Raw genomic sequence first — 13,976 nt, 5'->3', positions numbered from 1 at the left:
TTTGTTTTTGGCCTTTTGGGGTGGCCGGACCACCCCCTTGGCCATGGGGGTGGTTCCTCCACCCCTATACCGAGCATGGGGGTGGCTGGCCAAAACAAGGTGGTCCGGCAAAGGGTGGCTCGAGCACCCTTCCGTTTTTTTTTTTAAAAAAAAAATTCATTTTCTTTTTCATTTTAAAAAAATAAAAAATAAAAAATTGTCTAGCCCAAAACGGCGTCGTTTTGGGCTGGGGTGGGTGTTGTAGTTTTAAGGCCAAAACAGTATAATTTCAAGTGAGGGTATATTGGGCATAAAAATAAATTTAATGGTGTAAAGTAATAGAGTGGTCTAAAATGAGAGCAAATCAAAGTTCAGGGGTTCAAAATGAGAGATTTGAAAGTTGAGGTAGGTCTTGCCAAATCAGCTGGAAGTTCAAGGAGGCAAACTGAAGTTTCCCCTAAGTTGTTTTACTTTAACCTATGAGGTTACATTGATCTTGTGCCGGTCTTTCATTCCATTTCTTAATATGCCAAGAGTGTTTTCTTTTTCTTTTTCTTTTTATATTTGTTATAGGTATATTGAAGAACTGTTAATGTGCCGAGTCTATTTATAGGTTACATTTGTTATAGGTATATTGAGATTGCATTTGTTATAGTTAATATGCCGAGTCCTTTTCAAAATATTGTCTTATGCCACCATAACAAAGTATTAGTGAATTGAGATTCGTTGGTTCTTCTACTTCAGTCTTGTTGAATCATTTTTCCTTTTTCTCATATTTATTTTGCAGATACAAAACGATTAATTGGCAGGAGATTTAGTGATTCCTTAGTTCAGTACGATATCAAGCTTTGGCCATTCAAGGTCATTGAAGGTCCTGCCGACAAGCCTATGATTGTGGTCACTTATAAAGGTGAAGAGAAACATTTTGCTGCAGAGGAAATCTCATCTATGGTCCTAAGAAAGATGCGTGAAATTGCGGAGGCCTACCTGGACACAACGGTGAAGCATGCTGTAATAACTGTCCCGGCCAACTTCAATGACTCACAGCGTAAGGCCACAAAGGATGCTGGAAGCATTGCAGGACTCAATGTCATGAGGATAATCAATGAACCAACAGCTGCAGCTATTGCTTACGGTCTTGACAAGGTGTCCATTGATAAGAGAAATGTATTGATCTTTGATTTGGGTGGTGGTACTACAGATGTCTCTTTACTTACCATTGACAAAGGTACTTTTAAAGTAAAGGCTGTTGCTGGAAACACTCACCTCGGAGGTGAGGACTTTGACAACAGAATGTTAAAGCATTTCGTTGAAATATTTAAGAGACAGTACAAGAAGGATATTAGTAGAAATGCCAAAGCTCTGAGGAGGTTGAGAACTTTTTGTGAGAGAGCAAAGAGGACTATTTCTTCTGCAACCGAGACTACCATTGAAGTTGATTCTTTATATAATGGCATTGATTTCTCCTCAAGTATTACTCGTGCCAGATTTGCAGAACTCAATATATATGGACTTGTTCACGAAGGCTATTGAGCTTGTGGAGAAATGTTTGACTGATGCTAAGATGGATAAGGGAGAAGTCCATGGAAATAAACTATTCTTAGAAATAGTGTGTTATCAAACAAATGCATAGTTATACTTAGGATTAGCTAGTCTATTCCAATGGTCTATTCCGCAAACCAAATAGAGCTTAATTAAGTAATTAGATTGGGGCAAGTATCTAACCTGCAAGTTGATTTGTGTTAATCATATATGGTATGTATTGGCCTAAAAAAGATATTAATCATGGTGTGAAAGCAGTTGCGAAAACATTTGAAAAAAAAAAAGAACCTAACCCCAATCCGCCAAGTGGCCAACCTAACAAAATAAAATTTGGAAAAAAATCAACAACAAAAAAAATCGGGATTTAGTAACGTGTCTACAATGTTTATTTTTTCACACATACCCAAGAACCCCAAGAGTCTCTCTCCCTCATCAAACTTCTCATCAAGACCAGTATTCACAACATGTGGGTAGATTTTGCTCTGGAAATTTTGTCATTGTGTAACTTGTCTCGTTTGGCTTCCATGGAATCAACTGGTCCGTGCAGGTTCACTTTTCCTCACTACGTACATAAATGGAAACGATGGTTCACTTTTAGGCAAAATAGGACTAGCTACATGAATTGGATTACCACGACTATACATTAATTAATTAAAAAAAATTAAAATATTAAGGCCTCGTTTGGCTCGTAGAATGTCTAGTCCATTAGAAAATGAATAGCTACTACTAAAAAAAGAATAGAAGAGTGCGTAATAAAATAGCTATTCATATTTCCTGTAACCTGTTTTTCCTTATTCAATTAGAAAAAAAAAAAAGGTTATTCATATTCCTTAGTTTGATAACAACTCACCTGCAAATATTGGAATTGAATCAAAATTACGAAGATCCATATTATTATTTTTCTTTCAAACTCATATTAAAAAAAAAAATAAAAAAAAATAAAAAAAAAACCCTAAAATAAAAAGGGTGGCCGACCACCTCTAACCTCTTCTATGGGTAGCCGACCAACCCCAATGGGTGGTCAAGCCACCCACTTTATTTTTCATATTTTTTATTTTGTTTTAAGTATAAAATTTTAAAAAAAAATTATATTGGTATTTTTGAAAAATGTATTTCATTCCTTAAGGATTAGCTAACCCACTCATTTTTTAATAGCTTAGATAATCCTGTGTGTATGTAATTAATTAGTAGTCCCATGGAAATAAACTATTCTTAGAAATAGTGTGTTATCAAACAAATGCATAGTTATACTTAGGATTAGCTAGTCTATTCCAATGGTCTATTCCGCAAACCAAATAGAGCTTAATTAAGTAATTAGATTGGGGCAAGTATCTAACCTGCAAGTTGATTTGTGTTAATCATATATGGTATGTATTGGCCTAAAAAAGATATTAATCATGGTGTGAAAGCAGTTGCGAAAACATTTGAAAAAAAAAAAGAACCTAACCCCAATCCGCCAAGTGGCCAACCTAACAAAATAAAATTTGGAAAAAAATCAACAACAAAAAAAATCGGGATTTAGTAACGTGTCTACAATGTTTATTTTTTCACACATACCAATTGGTGACGTGTCACTTTCTCACACATCACTATTTTTTTGGTGACGTGTTAAATATTAACATGTCACCAATTTAAAAACAATTAAAAAATTTTCGAAAAAGGAAAAAATAAAACTAAAAAATTGAAATGAATATAAATTAGTGATGTGTACATAATCACACGTCACCAATTGGTGACGTGGCACACCGGCACGTCACCATTTGGTGACGTGTCACAATGGCAAGTCACCAATTTGCAATTAATTAATTAATTATAATTAATGATAATTTGAAAAATATAAAAGAACAAAACTACCCGTGAGCTCACTCGAGCTCGGCTAGCTCGTAGTCGACTCGATTGTTAAATGATTTGCTCGTGGACACGAAACTAAACTTAATTATTAAATGATCCATACCCGTATAAAACTCGGCTCGCTTATAATTAGCGCGACTCGTATATATTTATTATATATACATATTAATTAATAAATATATGTGTATATAATGCGTTAATAAAAATATCTTATATAGTATATTACTTATTATTTATTGATTAACAATTAACAATAGTCAATGTATATTGATTATTAAGTATTTCTCAAAAAAATATTAATATACAATAATTAATTGGTATACAATATATAATTATATCTATGATTAATACAAGTATATATCCATATAATACATAATTGAATGATAAAAATTAATCATATGATTATATCTAAAATGACCTAACAAGTAATGTTAGTTGAAACTTGAATACACAATTTGGCCATCTTTGCTGACTTAAACCACGTCCTTAGTAAAATTTGTTTACGTCGTTTTTCAAACAAGGATGAAAATATATGATTTATTTGTCCTTTTTTGCTCAACATTGCTGAGTCCAGGAATACTAGTAGTGAGAGCCACTTTTTAAATGAATCAAAGATCAACCTTTTTACCTCGATCTTTCTCCACTTTAGTCAAATATATATATTTTTTATTCTTTCTTTAAATACTACCATGAACCCAATCCATAAGGCAGAAACCCTGAATCCACATAGAATGACAGATCTATATAAGAAACAAAAATATGAAGAAAAATTCGAAGGAGGCATGCATGTTATGTTATTTGTTAGATGAAAGTGTGAAATTGAAAGATATATATATATATATTGAGATTGTGAATATCAACGAATTAATGAATTTGAATTCTCAACCAGATTGTTTTTAACTAACTAAATACCAGTAAATAGTGTATGATTGGTCCACTATTTTCATATTGCGTAAGAGTGACTATATATAATACACTACAAAAATATATTTTTTTTGTGCACGGACCATTAGTGACGAGTTAAGGGTATTAACACGTTACTAACGATTAGTGAGGTATCAATGGTAATGTGTTTGGCATGTTAAAAAATTAGTCGTAACTACTGAAAATTTAGTAACGTGTCATATTTTGACACGTTTAGTACTATTCATTTTCTTCATATATGTGTTTTATAGGAAGACCTTTTTTTTTTAATTTTTTTTTTTTTTTTTTTTTTTTTTTTATGGAGGAGGATATTGATAAAACTATTATTTTAATTATGTGTGTTTTAATTTTCCTTTTAATAAAGATTGAGTTTTCTTTTTTCCATTACGAATGTGTTTCCATTTTTCTATTAGGATTATGTTTTCCTTTTTTTATTAGAATTATGTCATTCTTTTTCAATTAGGTTTAGTTTTCATTTTCCTTGTAAATTAGGAGGTGTCTAGCTTATATAAAAGGTAACTAGTCTTTGTTATTTTTCAATTCAGTTTAAACTATCAATTAAATTTAGGTTTTCAAAATTATTTTTATATTTGTTTATTTAGGGTAATTAATGTATTTCTTTTTTCTATTTGTAATTTTTTCTGTTCGTGAATTCTTTTTCAATATTTAATTTATTAGTTTATGCTGCTAACAATCTTAATTCTGTCTAGTGTCATATTTAACCATGGTTTGGTTAGCTATTACTTATTCAATGCCGTGTATCACTGGTCCCAAGTCGAGACTCCATCAGCTAGCGTATATCAGTTGTACTTGAATACCTCGTTGGAACTTCCGTACAACAAGACAAATAAAATTCCTCCGGGGAGTTTGTGGGGATCGAATCGAAACAACTGTGGAAAATTTCTTACGCAAGACTTTTCTCCCAAGTTGGCAGCTGATCATCCTCCCTTCTCCTTCTTTCTTTTGTATTTTTCTTCACGTTTTGTTGATTAACGGACAATTGGAGGATATGCCATCTAGCTACCACAAAATAACAATGTATCAGGCACGAAAGACCGAAAGAACAAAAGGCCAAAATATCTTCTATCAAATGACATCTGCACATATATAGATAACAGTTTTTTTTTTTTTTCCTTTCAAGCTTCACAATTACAAATTTACAAGATGATTTATTTTATTTATTAAAATCAACCTACAAATTCTTACAAAAGATGATTTCTTGCATTAATACATCATTAAAGCTCAAGTTCATTAATTGAACAATAATAATATTTCAAAACTAATCGTAAAATGCAAGAACTTGAGTACAATGAGTTAAAACTCCAAATTAATAAACTTATTAATTACGCAACCTGTTATCTGCATGAACTTAATTAGCACGGTACCAAAGGAGGAAACAAGAATCTTTTGACGCAGTCTTCTCAACACGCATTTGATCAGCTTTGGTACATGTGAACAAAGAACACACATAAAGATTCCTCCCGGGGTCCCCCGGGAGTTTTCATGGGCCATGGGGGGAAAGAATTAAAGAACGATGTAGAAGCCAGTGGATGAAGGGAGTTGAAATTTGTATCATGTGACTTGTGGGGATTAGACGTGTACCTGATGAGTTGAAGTGGACGCCTGTGGAGCTACTTTTCTCACGCGCTTCATCAGGCAACAGTTGCTTTAATTTAAATGAAGTGATAATATAAATAGCTACCGGCTGATTCGCTCAGGAATCACGACCATTCAGTGCCGTTCACTCAGAGTCTTCCTTCGTCTACTTCATTTCCATTACCTTCGAGACTTCGTGAATGGCCGGCGGAGGAGAGTGCCCAGTGATAGGGATTGATCTAGGGACGACGTACTCGTGCGTAGCGGTGTGGAAGGATGATCGAGTAGAGATCATAGTAAATGATCAGGGAAACAGGACGACGCCGTCTTATGTGGCCTTCACTGAAGAAGTGCGTTTGGTCGGTGAAGCAGCCAAGAACCAGGTTGCCAGGAACCCAACTAACTCTGTCTTTGGTAATCTCCCAGCTTCTTTTTGGGGGGGAAGGGTGGGGAAGCACTTAATTTGTTAAAAATAAAAAAGTCATGCCAATTTAAAAGCTCATAACTATTGAGATTTGTTGCTTCTTCTGCTTTAGTCTTATCAAATCGTTTTTGCTTTCTTATTATTTTACAGATGCAAAGCGGCTGATTGGTAGGAGATTTAGTGATTCTATAGTTCAAAAAGATATCAAGCTTTGGCCATTCAAGGTCATTGAAGGCCCAGAAGACAAGCCTATGATTGTGGTCACTTATAAAAATGAAGAAAAACATTTTTCTGCCGAGGAAATCTCATCTATGGTCCTTAATAAGATGCGTGAGATTGCTGAGGCCAACCTAGGCACAAGTGTGAAGAATGCTGTAATCACTGTACCAGCAAACTTCAGTGACTCACAACGTAAGGCTACAAAGGATGCCGGATGCATTGCAGGACTCAATGTCATGCGAATAATCAATGAACCAACTGCTGCAGCCATTGCTTACGGTCTTCACAAGATGGACGTTGGCAAGAAAAATGTCTTGATCTTTGATTTGGGTGGTGGTACTGCAGATCTCTCACTACTTACAATTGACAAAGGTACTTTTGAAGTGAAGGCTGTTGCTGGAGACACTCACCTCGGAGGTGAGGACTTCGACAACAGAATATTAGAGCATTGCATTGAAATATTTAAGAGGAAATACAAGGAGGACATTAGTGGAAATATTGCCAGAGCTGTAAGGAGGTTGAGAACTGCTTGTGAAAGAGCGAAGAGGATTCTTTCTTCTACAACCGAGACTAGCATCGAAGTTGATGGTTTGTGTAAGGGTATTGATTTCGACTTAAGTATTACTCGTGCCAGATTTGATGAACTTAATATGGACTTGTTCAACAAGTCTATTGAGCTTGTGGAGAAATGTTTGACTGATGCTAAAATGGATAAAGGAGAAGTCCATGATATCGTTCTTAGTGGTGGTTCTTCCAGAATTCCTAAAGTGCAACAGCTACTGCAGGAATTCTTTGGTGGAAAGCAGCTTAATAAGAGCATCAACCCAGATGAAGCTGTGGCTTATGGAGCCGCTATTCAAGCTTCAATCTTGGCAGGTGTGGGTAATGAGAAAGTTGAAAACATTGTAGTCTTGGATGTCACCCCTCTGTCCCTTGGGGTGGAGGTCGGTGAAAGTGAGATGTCCGTTGTGATTCCAAGAAATACTGCCATTCCCACCAAGATGGAGCGACACTATACCACCAGGTTTGACAACCAAACTTGTATTTTGTTTCCTGTTTTTGAGGGTGAGAGAGCAAGAACCGTCGATAATAATAAGTTGGGAGAATTTATGCTTTCCTCCATTCCTCCAGCACCTAAGGGTGTCACTAATGTTAGAGTATGCTTTGAGATAGATGCCAATGGTATTTTGAATGTTTCTGCGGTGGAGCAGACCACCGGCATAAGTTGCAAGATCACCATCAACAATGACAAGACGAGGCTGTCCAAGGAAGAGATTGAAAGGATAGTTCAAGATGCAGAGAAATACAAGGTTGAAGACGAAGAGCACAGGAAGAAGGTTAGGGCTAAGGAGGCTTTGGAGAAGTATGCTTACAAAATGAGGAACATGCTCAATGATAAGGAGATTGGTGGCAAGCTTCACGCTGCTAGTAAGAAGACAATTGGTGCTGCTATTAACGAGGTGATTCATTGGTTAGATGGCATCCAACTTGCGGAGATAGATGAGTTTGAGAAGAAGTTGAGTGGACTGGAGTTAATCTGCAAGCCCACCATTGAAAAGATATATAGACAACAATGGTTCAACAAGGAAGCACAGGCCCAACAAGACCCGTCTTGTACAAATCTTCCACCTACCTTAATTGGTGATGGAGTGACATTACACCTGAGTGAAAACATCTCAACAGAGTGTCTAAAATGTGGAAGTATGGAAATATCAAAGGGGTTCAGTGGGTGGTCCTATGAATCGACTTGTGGCGAATATTGCTATCATGTGGCATGTGTGAAGGACTTGATTCTTGAGAATGGACAAAATGATTGGGTTGATACAATAAGTAACACGGTGTTGCAGAATATGATTGAGAATGGACAAAATGATGTGGTTAATACAAGTAGCACGGTTTTGCAGAATATGTTCGAGAATATGGTTGAGAATGGACAAAATGATTTGGTTGATTCAATTAGTAACATGGTTCCAGAGGAAGACGTAAGACAACAAAGGAAAGGGAGCTCAAGAGGAAAGAAGATTTGCTTGATAGCGGCTAAAACGAGTATCAACCTCATTGTTTCAGCCCTCAATTTGGATCCAGTTTCTGCGGTTACTGGTGTTATTGAAGCGTTCACTTCAACATGATTTATTTTACGACGGGATGGAAAGTTTGAGTTATGTGTTTGTATCTGTGTGTGTGTTTAATTGAGGAGAGATTTACACTTTACATATATTATTATTTCTTCGCAGTTGTTCTTGGTGTACTGCTTTGTCTAATAGGCATAAAATATGTTGAGCACTTTTATTTTTTTTAATTGAATAGGGAAAAAAGTGGTTACAATAAAGATCTTTATCACTCTTGATTCAATGAAAGAAAGAATTGGAGATCCTATAAAAATGCTTTCACATGTTAATTAAGTGTGTATTTAGAGGAACGAATGTCAAGGCATTCTAGCATGCATGAAAATTGAAAACTCATTGAGATTGTGAATATTATCAACAAATGAATGAATTTGAATTCTCAACCAGATTTCAACTGTTCAATTTTAACTAACTAAATGTTGGAAGTCCCATGAGCCATTTATAAGGGTAAAGGGAAACCTCAACTCTTGAACTAGCTTTTGGATTGAGTTAGCCCAAGACCTATTTTTAATATGGTATCAGAGCCTAACCCAATTAATTAGTTGTGGCCCACCGTCACCTATTGTCGCATGTGTTGGCTTGGATGTCCTCCCGCCACACGTGATGGGGCGTGTTGGAAGTCCCATGAGCCATTGATAAAGGTAAAGGGAAACCTCAGCTCTTGAACTAGCTTTTGGGTTGAGTTAAGCCCAAGACCTATTTTTAATACTAAATAGTGTATGATTGGTCCACTATTTGCTTATTGCGGGAAGCCAAGTACGTTGTTGCTAGGATCGGAGTATATTTGCAACAGACAGATTATAGTTGAGATAATTTCGTAGGTTGAATAAATATATGCATGCAGACGTTTAGTACTGTTAAAACAATTTTCGAGAAAGTATGATAAGAGCTTGTCGAGTGTGCCAGCAAGAAATAGCTCAAATGTTTAAGTCAGTCAATATTTTTCACAGGGAAAACAAATTAATGAATTCTTTTGAGAATAATTAACCACATGCCTGATAGGAACTTTTCTTTATGGGCATTAAGTAGCGGTTATAGTCGAGTATGGCCTTGTATTCTCGGCCCCTACATTCCCGAAGAGTCCAATGCAAATAATTAATGTTGAAATTGTGGATAGTGGGATCATGGATTGTGGCAAATCGTGGGATCGTGGATCCTGTCGAAGCCAGCCTTGGCCATTTCATACAGAACATGGTTTGGCACTCTTAGCTCGGCTACATTTACTTAGCACGCGGCTTGGCGCTTTAAGCTCGGCCGCATTCTCTTGGAACTTGGGCTTCACCTTTAGATGACTGGACTTCTACTTTTTTCCCCTGGGCTTGCATAGATATTAGATTTGGGCCTTTTATTCATGGGCCTGCAGAATTAACTCTTTGTTTTGGGGGTCTTTATTGGCATTTTGGCTGATCCATTACCCAACCCAAGAAGTAGTATTCATTTTCTTCCTATTTTTTATAGGAAGTTATTTCCATTGGCTGTGAAAAATCATGGATCTGTTTACGGCATCTAATATCATAAGAAATTCATTAAATTGGAAAATTCTAAAATAATAATTAATAAAATATGCATCATAAACAAACTTTCTCGCAGATTCTTTTTGCTTTGCCCTAGCTTTCTTCCTCACAACTTCTCCACCCTCTCCTTGATCATGTCTCCAAAAGCATTGCATTATATTAACCATGGTTTGGTTAGCTATTATATACAATACCGCGTATGACGGGTCCCAAGTCGCATGGGAGTTTGTGGAGGAGAGGAAGTGAAATTTTGTATCATGTGGAAATTGTGGATGAGACTTTGTGATGATCAGTTGAGGTGGACGTCTGTGGAGCTGGAGTTTACGACTTTTCTCATGCATTAATGTATTCACTAGCAACCGCCGACCGACAATTCGCTCAGGGCCATCTTGAATCATTCAATGCAGTTGACGACTTGACTCTGCAGAGTCTTCCTTCTTGGTTCGATGAATGAATTTTTTATAACACCAAAACAAATGTCACATGACTCAAGAGTCTTCGTTCATCATCTACTCCAATATTGCCGTTATCTTCCAAACGTCGATATATAATGGCCGGCCAAGGAGATAAGTGGCCAGCGATTGGGATTGATCTGGGGACAACGTACTCATGCGTGGCTGTGTGGCGTCGTGATCGAGTAGAGATTATAGTAAACGATCTGGGCAACAGGACAACGCCGTCTCATGTTGCCTTCACTCGCAAAGAGCGTTTGGTGGGTGATGCAGCCAAGAACCAGATCGCAAGGAACCCCGATAACTCTGTCTTTGGTAATCTCTCACCCTCTTTCTTCTTCTTCTTCTTCTTCTTCTTCTTCTTCATCACTTCTTTTCTTTTCTTTCCTTCTCTTTTTCTTTTTTTGGGAAACACTCTCTAATTGGCCGTTCTTGTAACATGAGTCATCAGTATATGCAAAATTAGGGGTAGTTTAGCACTGAATATGTTGATTTATGTTAAAATATCACTTATTTCAAAAGTTTAAGCATATAAAAAGAAGTAAATTTAATTATTATTTTAACAATTTCTTACTATGGGTGCTTTTGGCTGAAAGTTGTTATAGCATCTTGCATTTGCTGGTTTTTATCATTCATCTCAATAGTCTCAATCATATATGTCTAAGATTTCAGCCCCTAGCTAAACTTTAATTGAACAAACTATATGCTGGTTTGAAGGAATGCAAGACGGAAAAAAACAAAAAAATAAAATAAATGGCAATTTAAAAGCTCATCAATATTGAGATTTGTGATCACTTCTTCTATTTTAGTCTTATCAAATTATTTTTCCTTTATTTTGCAGATGCAAAGCGCTTAATTGGTAGGAGATTTAGTGATTTATTAGTTCAAAACGATATCAAGCTTTGGCCATTCAAAGTCATTGAAGGCCCTGAAGACAAGCCTATAATTGTGGTCACTTATAAAGATGAAGAGAAGCATTTTTCTGCCGAGGAAATTTCATCTATGGTCCTTAATAAAATGCGTGAGATTGCCGAGGCCTATCTTGGCACAAGTGTGAAGAATGCTGTAATCACTGTACCAGCAAACTTCAATGACTCACAACGTAAGGCCACAAAGGATGCTGGAAACATTGCAGGACTCAACGTCATGCGAATAATCAATGAATCAACTGCCGCTGCCATTGCCTATGGTCTTGATGAGATAGATATAGGCAAGAAAAATGTCTTGATCTTTGATTTGGGCGGTGGTACTGTAGATCTCTCACTACTTACCATTGAAAATGGTACTTTTAAAGTGAAGGCCGTTGCTGGAGACACTCACCTTGGAGGTGAAGACTTTGACAACAGAATGTTAGAGCATTGCGTTAAAATATTTAATAGGCAACAAAATGAGGACATTAGTGGAAATGTAAGAGCTCTAAGAAGGTTGAGAACTGCTTGTGAAAGAGCAAAGATGATTCTTTCTTCAGCAAATGAGACTAGCATTGAAGTTGATTCTTTGTATAAGGGTATTGATTTCTACTTAAGTATTACTCGCGCCAGATTTGCCGAACTTAATATGGACTTGTTCAAAAAGTCTATTGAGCTTGTGGACAAGTGTTTAACTGATGCTAAGATGGACAAGAGTGGAATCGATGATATTGTTCTTATTGGTGGTTCTTCTAGAATTCCTGATCTGCAACAACTGTTGCAGGACTTCTTTGATGGAAAGCAGCTTAACAAGAACATCAACCCAGATGAAGCTGTGGCTTATGGAGCCGCTATTCAAGCTGCAAAATTGGCTAGTATGGGCAATGAGAAAGTTGAAAACATTGTAGTCTTGGATGTCACCCCTCTGTCCCTTGGGGTGGAGGTCGGTGAAGGTGAGATGTCAGTTGTGATTCCAAGAAATACTGACATTCCCACCAAGATGGAGCGGTACTATACCACCAGGTTTGACGACCAAACTTCTATTTTGTTCCCTGTTTTTGAGGGTGAGAGAGCAAGAACTGTGGATAACCATCAGTTGGGAGAATTTATACTTTCCTCCATTCCTCCAGCACCCGAGGGTGTCGCTGATATTAAAGTATGCTTTGAGATAGATGCCAATGGTATTTTGAATGTATCTGCTGTAGAGCAGATTACTGGCACGAGTTGCGAGATCACCATCACCAATGACAAGGCGAGGCTGCCCAAGGAAGAGATCGATAGGATAGTGGAGGATGCAGAGAAATACAAGGTTGAAGATGATGAGCACAAGAAGGGGGTTACGGCTAAGGAGGCTTTGGAGAAGTATACATTCAAAATGAGGAACATTATCAATGATAAGAAAATTGGTGACAAACTTGACACTACTAGTAAGGAGACGATTGAGGCAGCTATTGGCCAGGCAATTCATTGGTTAGATGGCATCCAGCTCGCGGAGGTACATGAGTTTGAGGAGAAACTGACTCAACTGAAGTTAATCTGCAATCCCATCATTCAAAAGAATGGACAAAATGATGACATGATGTTGCAGAATATGGCACCAGAAGAAGACGTAGGACAACAAAGGAAAGGGAGCTCAAGCGGAAATTCGGTTTTTAATTACATGGCAAAAGTGGGTCTCAACCTCATTCCCTACAAAAAAACTACAAAAAAAAAGTGATTGTTAGCGTCGACATTTTGTCGTTGGTAAAACTAAAAGTCTCCTCTCGAAAAATGTGTGATATTTGTCTCTTTTTCCTCCTACTTTTATTTTGTTTATGCATGCACCGAAGATATATGAAAGGAGAAATGATAAATGCATAATTTTTGTTTTGCATAATTTTACTTAAATTTTTTGTTTTTTTATGTGGTCATTTTTTTTAAAAGTTAAAAAAAATAAAATAAAAAATTATGAAGCAATAACATCCTATGTGGTCTTTTTTTATTTGGTATTTTAAAAAAAAATGATATTTTTCTTCATAATAATGATTATTTTTTATATTTAAAAAAAAAAACCATTTTTATGAAGAAAAATACCATTTTTTATTAAAAAAAAAATACAAAATAAAAAAAGAATCACATAGGATGTTATTGCTTCAAAAAAAATAAAAAATAACAGAAAAGTTTGGCCAAAATTATGCATTTATTGGGTGAAACACGTATGTGGGGTTCTCCACCAATACAATTTTAAAATTTTAACACCTCAATGTTGTTCCTTAAATACTAAGTAGCTAACCTAGTTGCCGTCTTGAAGCACAATTGTTTTGTTTACATTTTTGTTTTTCTTTTATTTTCTCTTTTTTAAAATTAAAAATATTAACAAATATCTCAAATACAAAATATTATTAAAATTACAAAAACATTTTACATTTATATAACGTTAAATTGATTATTAGCATCATCAA

At 36.1% G+C, this 13,976-nt stretch overlaps 2 protein-coding genes and 1 pseudogene across 2 annotated transcripts; all 3 read left to right on the top strand.

Annotated features, from left to right (window-relative positions):
• Positions 1-738: 738 nt before the first annotated feature.
• Positions 739-1,612, top strand: LOC132188094 (heat shock cognate 70 kDa protein-like; annotated as a pseudogene).
• A 4,341-nt stretch (positions 1,613-5,953) lies between these two features.
• On the top strand, positions 5,954-8,853 carry LOC132186709 (heat shock 70 kDa protein 18-like). The gene is made up of 2 exons (XM_059600726.1): positions 5,954-6,306; positions 6,467-8,853. The coding sequence occupies exons 1-2, from the start codon at positions 6,093-6,095 to the stop codon at positions 8,662-8,664; spliced, it is 2,412 nt and encodes an 803-aa protein (XP_059456709.1). The 5' UTR covers positions 5,954-6,092; the 3' UTR covers positions 8,665-8,853.
• A 1,648-nt stretch (positions 8,854-10,501) lies between these two features.
• LOC132187243 (heat shock cognate 70 kDa protein 2-like) lies at positions 10,502-13,379 on the top strand. Its single transcript, XM_059601490.1, has 2 exons — positions 10,502-10,942; positions 11,469-13,379. The coding sequence occupies exons 1-2, from the start codon at positions 10,726-10,728 to the stop codon at positions 13,250-13,252; spliced, it is 2,001 nt and encodes a 666-aa protein (XP_059457473.1). The 5' UTR covers positions 10,502-10,725; the 3' UTR covers positions 13,253-13,379.
• The last annotated feature ends 597 nt before the right edge of the window (positions 13,380-13,976 follow it).

The sequence above is a fragment of the Corylus avellana genome, chromosome ca7 (assembly GCF_901000735.1).
Source record: "Corylus avellana chromosome ca7, CavTom2PMs-1.0".
Lineage (NCBI taxonomy): Eukaryota > Viridiplantae > Streptophyta > Magnoliopsida > Fagales > Betulaceae > Corylus > Corylus avellana.
This window is presented reverse-complemented; position numbering and strand designations above follow the sequence as displayed.